Below are 17595 nucleotides of genomic sequence, written 5' to 3' on the forward strand. Positions count from 1 at the left end.
ATTTATCTACGAATTCCTTTCGCTCGTCTGTATAATGTTGTATATGGGACTTCATAATCCCTAGCCGCCTGGCGTATGGGAACTCCATTTCTGAAATACGGAAACGGTACGCATAAGTATCAAAAGCCGATTCCTTCCTGGATTTTAATTTAAAATAAGGTATATTACTTTACGGCATTCAATGCTTGGATCATGACCTCTTCAGACCAACCAGGCTTTCTGCCCGGTTTGGTGGATGCTGAAACCATATAGTCAAACATAAATCCTTAGAATCAATTTCAAGATGAAAATAGCGTGAAACAAGACCATACCTTTCTTCCTATTAGACTTAGAGGGAACAACTACGGCGCGCGGCGTACATACGGCGAGCGGCGCAGTGGAGGAGCGCCGCGTACATACGGCGCACGGCATACATACGGCGAGCAGCGTACATACGGCGGGCGGCGTACATAAGGCGCGCGGCGTTAGGACGGCACGCCGCGTAACAACGCCACGCGGCGTAAGGACAGTACGCTGCGAAACGATGCAATGCCGCTCGAGTTTTCTGCGTTGGCCACACTGTGCGATGATTTCCTACGAAAAAAAAATAAATTATACTTTTACAAGTGATCATACGGGATCAATGTTGAATGAAATAATATTTAACTTTTGACATACTGTATTTTGGATAGCGTCTTTTAAGGGTGAGGATGTGCCACTCGCGCAAGGTGCTGAATAGTCTACAACAAGATTCAAAAGTTTAGCAAATTGTAAAATTTGTTATTCATTGAATATACGAAAAATAATATTTATTATATTCACACGTATATCAAATATGACGATACAAAGGAGTACTCTTAACAAGAAATCTAGATTGACGAAAAATATAATACTGTGAGAACATTTGACAAGCAATATGAACATACTGACTGAAAGCATGACAGCAGTTTATGCAAAAAACGTGAATGAATGATTGAATGAAACGGTAGAAAAGCATGCATCAATAAATTTATGCACTATACTTGTGATAGGAATGCTAAACAAATTACGGTAAGAACGTACAAATGAATTTTTACAGAATTTAGCTTACCTCATGCAGCAATTTAATAAGTCATTAAAGGGAGGATAAACAATCGAAACTTTGGAGAACAATCTCTGCCAAAATTTCTTTCCCCTATCCCCCCGGACCCCCTCTTCCGCTCGCACCCCATTCACACCATTCCTCCGTTCACCCCTTCTCTCCATTCCTCCACCTAAGAATTAGGGAGAGTTACTGGTGCGTAACGGTATAGATATTTGTACAGAAATTATATTTATAATACGGTTCCATTAACTGTTGTATATGTATCTCGTTACATTGTATCTCGCGGTGTCTTTAGGTATCGAATCAAAGACAGAGCCGCGCTTCTTTTTGGTCCGCCGACGTGTCTCATTCAGATGTTTTATTTTTCTCCAACGTATCGACGAGCTGCCGAAGTCGTTCAGTAAAAGCCTAGCCTTAGTAGAGGAAACATCGATCAAATATCGTTCATGATCATATCTGTGTTTTTTTTTATTCTTTCTAAATAAGTAAATACCTTGCTTCCCAAAACCAACAAACGGCGCACAATCTATTTAAATAAATAGTACAAGTTTTGTAAGACTTGTAAATACTAAGTTTTGTAAGTTCCCATACCAGTTTCGCCTATTATATAAACGCGCACACATTATAAACACACACACACACATTATAAACACACACACACACACACACACACACACAAAACATTGTAAAAATATACACACACGCACACTTACTGTAAATATACACACATCTTAACATGTATTTTGGACTTTAAAACAGTTTTCCTTATAAGACATATACATATTTATACATAAATTCTATTAACATTGACAAGCCAACAATTTCCTTTACCAGCGAAATCCAGGAACCCGCCATCTGTTACAAAAGAAAAAAACGTGAAATAATTTACCATTGCTATTGCCTTGAGACTCAATGTGTGTTTTTATACTAGCATACCGCCTTTGGAATGTATCCCCCTTCCAGGAATTGGATTCCATAAACAAGCGGAACCATTTAATCAGGTCGTAATTCTCTCGGATGGTGCCCTTCACCAGATCATCAATTCGAAACAACTGCAAATAATTAGCAAAAAAATTATGGAACAAAATTAAAAAAAAAAGATGAATCCATAAAACGGCACCAAGTAAACGAAGATTAACAAAAGTCAAAGGGTATAGCCGGATAAGATAGTAAAAAATGCCCTTGAACCGAATTTTATCGACGATGTGCCATTCGATAGAGCACCAAGGAAAAACATACTGTGCAAAATTTCAACCCTGTATCTCGATCGGGAGGATAGTTATGGGGTAAAATCGAAAAATCAGTTTTTGGCCTATTTTCCCTAGTTAATGACGTTTAGAAATTCTGAGAAAAATCTGACACATGTCAAGAACCCTAATACATACTTTGCAATTGGTTTCAGATTTCTAAAGTGAAAATCCTGCTTGTAAAAAATCAAAAAGCTCAAAAAAATCGAAAAAATGCAGATTTCACATGGAAGTTCTAGAGTGACAACATTTATATTTTTACAGTAGCGGTATATTGTCATAAGTATTGTTCATGCATTTTTTCAGATTTTTTGGTTTGGTGCGCCGTTGTTAAAAAAATAAAAACTGATTTTTTCGACGTTTTCAATGATCAAAAACGCTAGGTGAAGGATAAATCTAGAGCGCTCGTCCCCGCAAAAGTCGCACTTTTGCGTTTTCTAGGAATAATTTACAATATTCGGCCGTGTCTCGACACACTTACACACCGTTACGTCGGCGTGTACGTGTAGCTACGAAAGCCGCAAGGGATCGGGATGCCGCAAACCGTGTCTCGATAGTGCAACGATGGGGCTTTTCAATGATCAAAAACGCATGTATTTTATGTGATATCATTTTTATTTTTTGTATTTTTTGTTTTATATACTATAAAACTTTAAACTATAATACTATTGTAACGAGTCCGTTTTCCGGCGGATCTCGTACAACGGGTCCTCGTGGCCGGATTTGGCTCGCCGTGCCAAGGTTCGCGGCGGGATAACGCGAGGCTCGGGCGATCGCGGACGGTCGGGAACGGGTGATTGACAACACTCGTTTTCGGGCGTTCTGCTCACTGTCTCTTGACAAGAATTCGCGGTTCACGGCGGTCGCGGTTCGCGGGTTACGGCTCGCGGAGCGGCGGATCATGGGTTTTCCGGCTCGCGGAGGCCCGGGTCCCACGCGGGGGAACGTATCGCGGCACAAGCGGTTTTTCCGGCGAGAGACGTCTCGTGGTACGGCAGGTTCGGACAAGAAGAAAGAGACGAGCGTGCCGGTTCCCTATCCCTTACCGATTGTCTAGGCGAGGGATGCGGCGCGGGGTGTTTCGCGGCGGATTTTCTGGCGACGTCACGCATCCGGATGGGCGGTCTCGGTAGTATGGCGGCTTCCGGATGCCGCCAAGACTAGTTCGGCAGAGGGGGGGGGGGGGGTCGCGGAGAGCGTTCGCGGGTACCGGCGGATCTCGGTATCCGTCGGTCGTGGTCGGGGAAGTTCGGATTCGGCGGCGATCGCGTCTGGTATGTAACAGGCCTGGCGCAGCCTGGTCTGTTACACTGTAAACTATAACTATAACACTAATACTATAACTATAATACTATAAACTATAAACTTTGTACTATAATACTTTTATATACTCTTTTTGTTTCATTTATTTATTTTTGTTTTTTTTATTGTATACGTCTTCGAACATGGAGAAGGATAGCGTGCAGGAAAGGAATTCAAGGCGACATGTTTTTAAAAGTTTATTAATAATATATTTAAATAAAATGGTATGATTAAATTAAATGGTTAAATGATTAATTAAATAATGAATTAAATGATAATACAATATAATATAATTTTTAAAAACACATTGTTACGAGCCACGCGAGAGGCCGGCGAGGGGATTGTAACCCCAGGAATATGGTTTCAATTGTTAGTTAGGTACGCGGACGCACCCAATGCGTGATCGGGGAGCCGCTAGGATAGTTGACGTCGAGGACACACCTGATGCGAAATCAGGGAACCTCTGGGAGGTTGGAGTCCAGCGCAGACGCACCCGATGCGAAATCGAGGAGCTTCTAGGAGGATGAAACTTCGCGCACGCACCCGATGCGAAATCGAGGAGTCACTAGGGAGACACGCGGCGAACCCGATACGAAAGGAGGTTGTATAAGAGCGCGGACGCACCTGATGCGAAATCAGGGAGCTGCTAGGATACGGAAGAACCCAATGTGAAATCGGGGATCCACTAGGATGGTATAAGAGCGTGGACGCACCCGATGCGAAATCGAGGAGCCACTAGGTTGGAGAAATCTTTGTTGAATTGAATTTAAGATTAGTAAGCCTCGTAACTTCTATATAATTTAGTTGATACAATCCGAGCGGTTAGATTGTATCGTGTGGGAACGTTCAATTATTTGATTAGCATTTTAGGCAATAATTAAGGGTACGCGAGTTAACAAACAAGACAAATTTATTCTGAATTTAGGTGATTACAGATGTAATTGTTTGTGTCGCGAATGGATATGATAAATGTACAATTAGAGGAATTGTTACCTATGGTGCACGGTGTTGACGCACTGGCAATGCGGGGTTGGAGAGCGAGAATTGGATGCCAAATAGAATATACGCGAACTAACGGAATCTATAAGGTTAAGATTGATTCGAAAGGGACTTTGACCCGATCTCACTAGAATTGACTCTGTAACGCGACGTGACTGCACGATTACTAATAACGCTACTGTTTGGGATTGGCGGAAAGTGACGTGCGAACGCCGCACCGCCATTGGTTTCCTAGCTCGTCTTCGCGAGATCGCGGGTCGATTCTCAGCACCCCGCGTGATAGGTCGTCACCGTCGGATCGATTATCGACGCGATAATAGAAATTCTACTGGCCAGAGTTCAAATTCGGCAAGTCATCGTTCCGGCGGTGCTAGGAAACCGCTCGCCGATCTCCGAAGTGATTCAATACGCTGTCGATCTTCAAGCGCTTGCAAGCAGTTCGGTTCGGTTCGGTTTCTTTGTTCTAAGGGCTTCGTGCGTCGTGGGACCCGTCCTTAGAAAGGGTTAATCTTATCGTGATTCTCTGCTCGCTACAGGGAATAATTAGATTAGCTGGTATAATTCATACTGTTTATTTGCGTACTTATACATTTCTGTGTAGAGAACGTTCGTGTTGACGAACCGCGAGCCGGTAAAATAAAGTGTTCTCGTGCAGTTCCGAGTTTTCCTCTAACCGCGCCCGCCTACACAGTGGTCCTTCAACCCTTCTATTAAAGGCTCGATCCCAAACAGCTACTGAACCGCTTCTGAATCTCGACTAAACCAAAGAGGATGAAAACGAACGGGTTTATATACCTTGAAAATGAAAGGGTACTCTGTTTAAGATCTAATGTCACGTAGGGTCACAGTCACATTTTTGTCACTTCTAATGAAAAGCAGACCTCAGTTAGATTTTGGGTAAAAGGGGTTAATGAAGGTTATCCGGGCTATTTCTTATCAGAATATTAATTAACGGATGCCAGAAGGGAGTGTCTAGAGATTTTGATATAAAGAAGGCATACAGTATCTTTCGTTAATAAAAGGGGCCTGTTGGGACGCTTTTCCTTCTCAGAAAAGAGATTAGAATTTCTAATCGAAATGAACGTGGAGAAACGTCTCCATACGTAACAACATGATGACCGGGCGGTTTTTGGTCTGCCACCCTCCCCCTCCATGGCCACCGCGCCCGCCACGGCCGTGCGACGTAGCGTCGACGACGTCGAGCCATCGGCCACGTGCAGACCTCGAAGGAACGCATACAATGTAATATCGAAAACCCGCAACGGTGGGTCTCCGATTGCCTAAGTGCGGCCGACCGATGTCTCAAAGTGAGCCGAATCTAATCGTGTTTCGTATGACAACGTATTGATATAGACGTTACAGGCGGAACTCGTCACCGGCAAAGGTGATCGCCAAATGTGCCGCACGGTCGGACAGGCCCCAGCGGTATCCGACTGGCAACGTTTATGATGCGATAGTTAGGTTTTCTACACCCGTCAAGTCGTTTGGCGAATAAAATAATCTTGCCATCCTGCAAACGTCAGGGTAGGTTTTATTAGCATACACCCCAACACCTGCAGGCGGTCAACTATAGAGTCTTGCGATGCGAAGCGCGTACCGGCTACAATGGGATGTGTTCGAACAATCAGCTGTTCGGTGCCGCTGTGCGTCCACACGCACACACAGCAAATTAGCGAATGTCGAACCTTGTTTGTATCGAGGACTCGGCCGTCGTCGCGGTTCGTCTCCCTCCCTCCCCGCACACTTCGGGCGGACCGAGTAGTTCGGGGTGCGCGGCGAGGGGAGAGAGCCGCGTCAATATACACGGCAATCCGTCGAGCCCTCGGTCTCTTTCCGAGAATCGCAGTGGTAACAGTAATAAATCAGTTAGCTCTCCCACAAATCACATTTTATTTCTCTCAAATTATTTCGGGATCGTAAGTTAAAGGTTCTGCGTTACGGAACCCAACGAGGATCCAAAACAGGATGTGAAATCTGTAGTGGAGGTGGTAAACAATAGTGGGATAAAGTTGAAAGAGTGAGGGTGAAAGAGTTAGAAATTGTCCAGACGCATTTTTAAATTATTGGTACTTCAATTTGAAAACCCTGCGACCTTTCGTTTCTACCCAACAATTTACACTTTACAATGTTATTATAGAATACTAATTATAAATATTGATACCTACCGACGCGGTTGCGCGCGCTTGATTGTTCCTTTGGTTACGCGTTGATCGCCCACTCTGGCGAACCATCGCCACCCCTTTCCCTCCCGCCGCACTAAACACACACGTATGTACCTCTAGGATATACATTTGTTCTAAAAAAAACTTCTCAAAGCGAAATTTGGACTGCAAATTTTTCTAAAAAATCCAACTAAGATATATTTTTCTTATTTTTTAAATCATTTTTTTCCGCTGTTACCACATAAAATGTTTAACGGTGACTCCCGAATCGAATTCATGTTTAGTCATACCGTGCCCAACAAATAATTACGAAAAAATTCATGGGTGTTCTACTTACTAGTACACATGACTAAAATTCCCCATTGCGGATTATACAAACATGTTTGTTTAATAAAATTGGAAATCTCCGAACACTCGAGGAAAGTGCGTTTTTCGTATTGAAGTTTCAGAGATACTGGTTTTATAAAAATTCAGTAGTTGGATATTATTGAAACAATTGTTCTGAATTCTTTTTAGAATTTTTGGTAAATTGCATCAAAATACATTTTTTCGTCGCCCTATTCTCTCCGTGTACAAGCGTATTATGAGATAATAAACATTTTTATATTCGGGAAAATAATGTACAAGCTTAAAAATGCAATACAAAATAGTTTACTCGCCCTATATTGCGATATTCAGTGGGGGACAAAAGTATTCGTACGCTTGGAATATAGAATTAAAAGCAACAATATCGTTTATGTTATTAATTGTATCTAAACATATGTAGCTTTATATTGTATACAACACTTATAACAACAAATGAGTAAATACAAAACTTAATTACATTATTTCGTAACTTACAATGACAAAAATTTCACGAAATGGCGAGAAACTGCAGGGACAAAAGTATTCGAACATTTCATTATTACAAGTGTTGCGATTAATTTAACGGGAATTTTTCTTAATTGATACTTAGTAGGATCCAATTCAGTACTAGCTCTCCGCCACACTTTTTTATGACCATCCAACTCAAAAATATTAAATTTCGACTCATCGGAGAATATTACATTCTTCCAGAAGTCGTCGCTAGCGTTTATGTATTCTTCTGCAAATTCTAATCTCTTTTGAAGTTCGATGTTAAAAATCGATTGTTCCACCTAATAATCCGGAAAAAATCTCAGTCACATATGCTAGCAAGTAGAATATCCACGAATTTTTCCGTAATTTTCTTTTGGGAAATGGTGTGGTTCAGAATCAATTCGATTGGGAGTCACTATTGAACATGTAGCGGCTAGTGGGGCGCCGGAAGAGAAATCTTCGGCGCACCAGCACCGAGAAAGATTTATGGTTTGCACAGCATAAGACGCTGTTTGTGAGAAAACGTCTTTAACGATTTCGACCACTTAGCGGACAGATGTGTCCTTGTAGTTCCTAGCGACGAACTCAATAACGCAAGTGGACGCCATCAATTTTGGGTAGTCGAAGTGTCTCCAGCTTAGAGTGTCCCAGCGACGCGTGTCTGGTTCCTATCAACCGGGAAAGCGGTGCCCGTGGACATAAGCCAGCAGGCACATACCGCACTTAGCACTGGGCCCGGAAGACACCCCGCTGCATCACCAAAATTAGATTTTTAACGAAACGACGCGCTCACCCTTCTCACGCACAACGGGCGTGGAACGTGGGCGTGTTACGAAAAATTAACCGATTGGTGGAAGTTCCTCGAAAAGACTTCCACCAATCAATCGACATGCGTTTCCGCAATATAAGACGGCAGACTACCGACGCGTGGTAGCTAGTCGAGTAGAGTCACAAACGAGTGAGAATCGAGTCTCAGTTGAATCGCTGTCTAGCCTAGCCGAACTACTCTGAACGCCGTCGCGACTTTGTATTGCAAAATAAACGACTCGTCACGAAATACCTGATTGAACATTATTTGAAGGTACCCGCCTCCGATAACCTCGTATCCTTCAAACATCTTAGGTGACTATACCGGAAAAAAATTATTTCAACAATACAAAACATATTTCAGTATACACAGATAAACAATTCGATAGAGAAAGGCCTGTTGGTGCACGGACGGAATCAGGCTCAAGCGTGGTCCAGTGAAATTTGTCGGAAGGACGAGAGGGGGGACACCGGCGACACATCTGGCAAAACTGATTGCGTCGGTGTTTGGTTTCTTCAGTTTACTGATGGACGGGAACGCGTTCGTAATTTCGTGCGAATCATTCCTGTCGAGAGGCCATCTTTTGCGCACAGACGATTGCGCACGACGGCATGGCACACGGTTCGTTTGGACACGGTATTATTGGACACACGGTTCTTTTGGACACAGTAAAATTGGACACAGTGGGTTTTCCTCTTTCCTAACCCTAACCCTAACCCTAACCCACTGTGTCCAATGTTACTGTGTCCAAAAGAACCGTGTGTCCAATAACACCGTGTCCAAAAGAACCGTGTGCCATGCCGTCGTGCGCAATCGTCTGTGCGCAAAAGAGCCATCCCCTTCCTCTTCCTGTCTCATTTAGTACATAATTTATACACCGCGCGGAAATAAGTATGCTTACTCGTGTCGACGCGATTGTGTACATTTTACATTTGGTGCAGTGAAGTTTGAAGACCGTGTAGTGCACAATGGCACATAATGAAGCATCTTCGGCTGAGCACGTGAGAAAAACGGTGCTCAAGCGAGCCGCGAAAGCAACAGCATCTTCCAAAAGGCTTCGCGGCTCAACTAAAGGATACAGCAAAAGAAGATTATGCTGACATTGTCTCCTTTCTTATGTTATAAAAATAATATTGGCATCCATCAGAACCATCCACGTTAAATTTTCTCTATGCAACAATTCGGGCACCGTACAGATGTTTTACTGCTTCCGCATGTCCAAGGGATACCCCACTTCACCGCCGCTACGGAGTCATCCCAAATAACCGTAAAAATCATGTTTCGGAGTGTCCTCTAAACTCTTCCAAGGCTAATATTTGCAAACCGTTTTTTTTCCTTTACCTGTTGGCTGCCCCTATACACCCCCAATCAGGAATACACCGGACCCGTCAATCAGTCGATGTCATTTGTTTATTACTGTATGAAGGAATATCATTGTCATAAAACTACAAGTAAATGATTGATTCTATGTAACACAATTGGTTTGCTACGTAGAGTGAAAAAAAATGTTTACAAAAATTGCAATTAGTCGTAATAGCAGAGAAAATGCTGAAGGTTGTATCTTGCAACTTTTTTATGTGGACTTACATTGGAAATTTAGAAAGTACGATTTGTAGATCTCTTTGAATGATACATATTCTGAATATTTCATCAAAATCGGTCAACGTTGCAATAAGCTACAAATGTTTTAAAATGATCATGTGGGGGTGACTACGTAACGATCGTGGTCTACCACTTTTTTTTATAACATATGGACCCTTAAATTTTGGAATTAGTTTCTTGTTCGTTCCTATTGTTGTGTCTAAGTTTCTGATCATTACATAATCACCAACATTGTACACGTTTGCGCATTTCCGCTTTTTATTATAATCCTCCTCGCTCATCGCTTGACTTTTGATTATACTACTGGCAGCATTTTCCCTTAATGTTTGTAAGTCTCTTTCAATATCCTCATTAATTACAAGTTTAACGCAATCATTTATTTCTCCAAATTGATCGACACCAAATAGCAGTTTGCTTGCCGTTTCACCTGTACTTTTCGATATTGTATTATTTAGCGCGAACACTGCTCGATATAGAACTTGATCCCATTTTCGGGGGGTTTCGCTTATTTTCGCAAGCATAGGCGTGATTACACGGTTATAGCGTTCGACCTATCCGTTGGCACGTGGTGTGCCAACAGCTATACGTATGTGTTTAATATTTTCGCGCGTTATGAAGTTACAGAATTCTGTCGATTTTTTCTCGCATTCTCGAGAACCAGTATGTTTTGATTAAGTTATCAAATACTTTTTGTACTCCGACGTGTCCCATATCATCATGGCAAGTACGAATGACATTATGCTCCACTGTTCGTGGAACGTAGAAAAGTAATTTGTTTTTTATTACTTTTCTGTACACTAATCTATCGCGTAATTCATACAGTTTACTCTCGGTGTTTTCTAATTCGCCACGAATGATTCTGATTTCTTCGTCTCTGTCTTGGCAAAGGGATAACGTCTGTTCAAATGTATTGCCTTCTATTACTAAAACGCTGTGACATCTGCTTAGCGCATCGAGGTGGCTCATCCTTTTCCCAGATCGATGTTTTATTTCATAGTCGTATTCTTGTAAAAACATGGCCCATCTTGCTATTCTCGGATTAATGCTCTGTTTGTTCAACATGAATCTAAAACTATCACAATCTGTTATAATTTTGAAATGGGTTCCCGATAAATACACGTGAAATCTTTTTATCGCACTGACAGCAGCTAAACATTCTAACTCAAAAGTATGATATCGCGATTCAACCGTAGATGTTCTTTGGCTAAAATACGACAAAGGTCTAAATTTTCCATCCGTTTGTTTCTGCATGAGTATTGCTCCGAACCCTGATGCGCTAACGTCACAATGCAATTCTGTTTCTAAATTCGGAACGTAAATTGCTAATACAGGACTTGTTGACAATAATTCTTTTAGTTTTCTGAAAGCTTCATTCTCTTTACACCCAAATGTGTAAGGAATTTTAACAGACGGACAGCAGAAAATCGTTTACTAATAATACGTCTTTCTCCGGTGTCGGTCCTGACGAGACTGATCATTCTTTTATCATCTCGTTCGTTTCAATTTTTCCGACGTTCGTTTTATCAATAACATGAACATTGAACAATATATACAGTGGCGGATTAAATCTTAGCTTACATGAACATTAAACAATATATACAGTGCTTACAAATGTGAAGTTAGCATTTTTCTTTGCAAGGTCGTACAGTGGTTTTGCAACTACTGAGAACGCAGGTATAAAACGGCGGAACTGGCAAAGTATACAAAACGCAATGTTTCTTTCTGATTCCGCGGTGTTGGATAGTTTATTATTGACTCAATATGTTACACGTGACGACCGCGCTCTCGGCCCCGGTAGAACAGACAGTTTGCTGGACGGATTCAACAATTGTAATCGCATGGCTCCGAAAGCATCCGTCTACATGGAAAGTCACAGTAGCGAATAGAACTTCAAAAATTCATACTACCCTACCGCAAGCGATTTGGCGACACGTTCCGACTCGCGATAACCCCGCGGATTTAAATTCTCGAGGCGCGAATGCGGAGGACTTACTCTCTTCGCAATTTTGGATCGAGGGACCGTCGTGGCTCCGCGACAGCGAAGAGCATTGGCCAGTGCAAAAAATCGTTAACACAAATGAGGAATACAGGTCGAGCGCGTCTCACGTTGCCACAAATGTCGAAATTTGGGATGTATTTTCGAGAATTTCGCGATGGACCAAGCTAGTACGGGTAATCGCTTCCTGCAAACGGTTTATAAACAAACTACGTTCGAAACCCGGGTCAGTGCATTTTTACCTTACCGCGTTAGAATTAAGAGACGCGGAACAAGTTATATTTCGCTATACACAAAACCAATTCTTCGCGGCGGAAATTAGCATGCTATTAAAGGGTAAGCCCATTAACATGCGCTCCCCTCTCCTACCGCTCAACCCTTTTATCGACGCAGAAGGGATTCTACGAGTGGGCGGTAGGCTTCAAAATTCCTTCCTCGCGTGGGATACGAAACATCCCATAATTTTACCGAAGGCCATTGTATCCGATCTAATAATCGCGTATACGCATCGCACAACGTTGCATGGCGGCATGCAGCTTACGATCCATACCGTACGTCAACGATTCTGGATACTCGGGGTTCGAAACACCACGCGAAAATTAATACATAAATGCGTCCAATGCGCGCGTTGGCGAGCAAAAACTGCAACTCAGCTGATGCAGAACCTTGTACCGTCTCGATGCCGACCATCGCGACCCTTCGAGAACGTCGGCGTGGACTACGCGGGACCGTACCAAGTTCGGGAAGCTGTAGGTCGAGGGAAACGAGCTCACAGGACGTATATCGCCGTCTTCATTTCCTTTGCGACTCATGCGATACACATTGAACTCATCCATTCCTACTCGACGGAAGGATTTTTGGCAACCTTCGACAGATTCATTTCCCGTCGCGGGATCCCAGCTACAGTCACCAGCGACAACGGGACGAATTTCGTAGGAGCTGCTCGAGAACTCGCGCGCGACTTTGTCACGGCTTGCCAATCTCCGGAACTACGCGACCAATGTGCGGACCTGAAGATCAACTGGTCTTTTTATCCACCGGGCGCACCGCATCACGGAGGAATGCAAGAAGCAGCCATTCGCTCCGTCAAACACCATCTTCGTCGGATTATAGGTACCTTCACACCTACCGCCGAGGAAATGGAGACGCTGCTATGCAAAGTCGAGGCAACGTTAAATTCGCGACCGCTTACACGTATTCGAGACGATGCCGACTGTCTCGAAATACTGACTCCAGGACACTTTTTAACGGGTAGTCCTTTAAACACGCGACCAACCTCTTCATTAGCGGACGTACCGATATCGCGTCTCACTCGTTGGAGAACGTTGCAGAAATTCCACGAACTGCTCTGGAAACACTGGTCTCGCGAATACTTGCAGGAATTGCAGACCCGATACAAGTGGAATACGGAAAAGCAGCAGAAAATCCCTTGTTACCGCCTAATCGTTGGGAATTAGGACGAATTATCGCAACTTATCCAGGAAAGGACGGGAACACACGAGTGGTGGACGTGCGTACGAAGTCATCGACATACCGACGGCCCATCACCCGTATTTGTAAATTACCTATCGATGAATGATGTCGACTTGCATATAGTTATAAGCGTTAAACAGTTATTGTAAATTGCAGATTTAATTTTTCTATTGTTCTTTTTTACGCGTGATCATACGGTTGCGTGTTCTCGCAAGGCGGGCGGTGTTGTTAGACACACTGTGTATGTAGTGTAGGGCACGGACGTAACGGGTTTGACACGGAATCCTTGGGGAACTGAAAACTGTTTGTTTTGGTGTGCTCCGTGTACGGTCTGCCGTTGGAGACGTTTTGAATTCGACGAAACGGACAAATTCGGTAGCCGTACCGGTGACGTGTGACGTCATTTCGCCGGCGACGCGTGTGCTCGCGCGTTACCGCGAAGACGAGTCGTGTATTAGACGTAGATCGAACCGCACGCGTTAGGCCAAGCGAGGCGCATAACTTAGCTTTCGGTCATTTTCGATTCCGTGCATTCTGTCTCGTTTCTCCGTCACTCTCGATTCCGATAGAGATTTTCGTAACACTTGCGGTGCGTTATTTGAGACTGCGTAACCACCGCGTGCGTGTACCGCTTTGTTATCGCGAAGGCGAAATCCTCCCGTGTGTTCTTTGTATCGTTTTTTATTGAGAATATATTTAGACTGCTCAATCGAGCTACTTAATACAAATCTCAACTTTCTTCAACAAATACCGTCTATTCTACCGATTCTCCCACTAAGGAAGGAATTCCTAGAGCATCTCTCGACCACCTTGCGAATTAATGAAATTCAGTTGATATCCCTAGATTTCGCGTGAGGCTCCAGGTTGAACAAGAACAAAAACCTGAAAAATAGTTTCATGCATAGGGATATGGGAATTCAATGCTCCCTCATGAGACCTTATGAGAATAGAGGAACCCAAAACGCCGGAACAAGCAGATCAGCAACAACAGATGCAGCAATAAAGATCCTGACATATGAAAGTGAAATAGAAGATGCCATGGAGGGAAAAAATAGTGAGGGAAACCAGGAACGCGAATGGATAACTGTAGAAAATAGAAGAAAAGCAGAAGAAAAGAAAGCTATAAAGAAGAAGAAGAGAGAGGAGGCGGCGGAAGCCGAAAAAAGAAAACAAGAACAAGATAAGGAAAGAGAAAGAGACAAGGAAAGAGAAAGAAGAAACAGACCTCCACCACCCCCGAAATCAGAAGCCATAATTATTAAAACCTCTGAGACTAGGACCTTCGCGGATTTGTTCAAACAATTAAAAACCAATGCAGGGGAAAACATGAAAGGAATACATACGGTCAGGAAGTCTAGGGGAGGGGACATCGTGATCGAGATGGAGAGAGGAACAAATGGAGGAGCACTAGAAAAATTCGCCAAGGATACGCTGGGAGAAGAGTGTAAAATTAAGAGAATGGCCCCAAAAGTAATATATGAAATAAAGGATTTAGATCCCACGATCGATAAAGAAGAGCTACAGGACGAGTTATCCAGAATACTAAATAGACAAAAAGAAGAAATCGAAATTAAGACAATAAGATTCGGGTACGGCAGGACAAAAATGGCAATAGTGACCCTTCCGGCCAGCGAATTAGAGAACCTGGGACAAGAAAACAAATTAAAAATAGGATTCACTAACTGTAGGATAAAGAGAACACAAAACATTTTAAGATGTTTTAAATGCCATTCTTTCGGCCATTTATCTTACAACTGCGCAGTGGACCTCAAAGGGCAGGAGCTGTGCAGACGATGTGGAGGACTCGGACATCAAATTAATGGATGCGAAGCAATAAGATGCTGCATATTATGCACTAGGGAAGGCATCCATGCTTCACAGGCGGAACACATAGCAGGGGCGACGAACTACCCCCAGTATAAAAAGTACCTGGAGCGAACAGCTAAGAGTTCAACGCAGAATTAAAATTCATACTCAAGATCCTGCAAATAAATTTGAACCACTGCAGACTAGCACACTGCTTGCTTAACCAAACGACCGAGGAATTGGGAGCGGACATTGTTCTCATCTCAGAACCTCTATATAATCCAGGTAATTGGACGTACTCACCAGGAGGAAAAACAGCAATATGGATTACCAACAAAAACGGAATAAAAAGACTAGAGGATAAAGACTACGTTGACGAGGATTTTTCGGCGGTAAGAATAAGAGAGTTAACCATTGTAAGTACGTACTTCTCACCTAATATTTCAATAGATGTATTTACATATAAAGTTAAAAAGTTAATTGATTACTTAAGCCAGGAGATCTCCCAAGGTAATAATATACTAATAGGAGGGGACTTCAATGCTAAATCCCCAGCCTGGGGTTCCAAAGAGCAAGATCTGAGAGGAACTATCCTGCTGGAAGAGATGCTAGGAAAAAACATCTTCCCATGCATCCCCGAAGGTGGCCATACATTCGAAAGAGGGAACTCTACCTCAAACATAGACTTTATTGCAACTACACGAGATTTACAATCACAGAAATACGAGTTTTCGAATAAAGTTATTAATATAGAGTCAGCTTCTGATCACAAGTATCTTCTTACAGAGCTTAAGAGCACAGAGGACAAGCAAACGACTAGAGCATACACAGGGGCCAAATGGAAAATAACCAGAGCAGGCATCACCAGGCTGGGGATAGCTATGGAACGGATCATCAGAGAAGAAGATATAAATGAAAGAAGTACGTACAACATTGACGAGGAAAGCAAATTTCTAAATTCTGTTTTTAGAATATGCAACGAAGCACTTGATAAAGCCGATACGACGAACACAAGGGATAAAGGAATCCCATGGTGGAATCCAGAAATTAAAAAACAAAGAGGGAAGGTGCAAAAGCTGAGGAGAGCGGCCCAGAAAGCAAGGAAAAAAGGAAAAACGGACGAGAGGGAGGCCCTAACATATCTTTACAAACTGGCAAAGAAAAACCTCCAGAGACTCATTAGCAGAGCGAAGGATAAAGCATGGAGAGATCTGTGTGAAACAATAGATAAAGATATATGGGGAAAACCGTATAAAATGGTAATACGACAAGTTAAAAGTAATAATCTCCCTGCAGCCCTCTCCTTAGCTTTTGCAGATACAGTGCTGAAAGGACTGTTTCCACAAGGAAACAATCCACTGTCCGCCCAAGAGCAGTATGAAAGCGAAGAAGAGGAAAATCAAACAGGAGAACCAGGAGAAAATCCGGAAACGCGCTTCCCCGAAGTATCAACCGAGGAAATTTTGAAGGCCTCCAAATTACTAAAAATAGGAAAGGCTCCGGGTATTGATGGACTCCAGCCTGAAATTATCAAGGCAATGGTGGAATTCAGGCCAGATAGATTTACAGCGCTTTTCAACGGCATCCTGAAAAGGGGAAAGCTACCGAAGCCTTGGAAAAAAGCTAGAACTATTTTACTAAGGAAAGAAGGTAAGGACCCCCCCACCCCAGCAGCTTACAGACCCATCTGTATTCTAGATGCAGCAGCGAAGCTTTTCGAATATGTGATCAGATCGAGACTCCACGATGAACTAGGAGCAAAACCATTTAATATTAACCAATTCCGTTTTACAAAGGGAACCTCTACCACCCATGCAATGGAAGAAGTAAGAACGGCAGCGTTAGAAGCATCAAGGAAAAATAGATTCGCAGTTATGGTGGCATTAGACGTGAAAAACGCCTTTAACACGCTAAGCTGGACGGCGATTAACAAGGAACTAAAAAATAGAAATGCATCCGAATACCTAGTCCGACTTATTGAAGACTATTTTAAAAACAGAACAATACAATATCAAGCTCCTGAAGGGAATATATCCCTAAATATGACCATGGGAGTCCCTCAGGGCTCAGTTTTAGGACCCTTTCTTTGGAACATGGTATACGACGGCCTACTAAACAGGACAACCCCTCCTATGACAAAAAAGATTACCTTTGCAGATGACATCGCCATAATAGCGCAAGCTACTACGGAAAAGAGATTAAAATTAAGAACAGAAGAAATAGTGGAAGATACGAGACAGTGGATGACCACCGCCGGATTATCACTAGCGGAAAATAAATCAGAAATTCTAATGTTAAAC

General features: G+C 42.8%; 2 protein-coding genes across 2 annotated transcripts; both read left to right on the top strand.

Moving 5' to 3' along the window:
- Nucleotides 1-12366: 12366 nt before the first annotated feature.
- LOC143363895 (uncharacterized) lies at nucleotides 12367-13473 on the top strand. The gene has a single exon (XM_076804425.1). The coding sequence runs from the start codon at nucleotides 12367-12369 to the stop codon at nucleotides 13471-13473; it is 1107 nt and encodes a 368-aa protein (XP_076660540.1).
- Nucleotides 13474-14398: 925 nt separating this feature from the next.
- On the top strand, nucleotides 14399-17159 carry LOC143363896 (uncharacterized). Its single transcript, XM_076804426.1, has 5 exons — nucleotides 14399-14543; nucleotides 14808-15173; nucleotides 15252-15414; nucleotides 15498-16945; nucleotides 17092-17159. Exons 1-5 carry the CDS (start codon nucleotides 14399-14401, stop codon nucleotides 17157-17159), a joined length of 2190 nt encoding a protein of 729 aa, XP_076660541.1.
- The last annotated feature ends 436 nt before the right edge of the window (nucleotides 17160-17595 follow it).

This window comes from Halictus rubicundus, unplaced genomic scaffold, assembly GCF_050948215.1.
Source record: "Halictus rubicundus isolate RS-2024b unplaced genomic scaffold, iyHalRubi1_principal scaffold0165, whole genome shotgun sequence".
Classification (NCBI taxonomy): domain Eukaryota; kingdom Metazoa; phylum Arthropoda; class Insecta; order Hymenoptera; family Halictidae; genus Halictus; species Halictus rubicundus.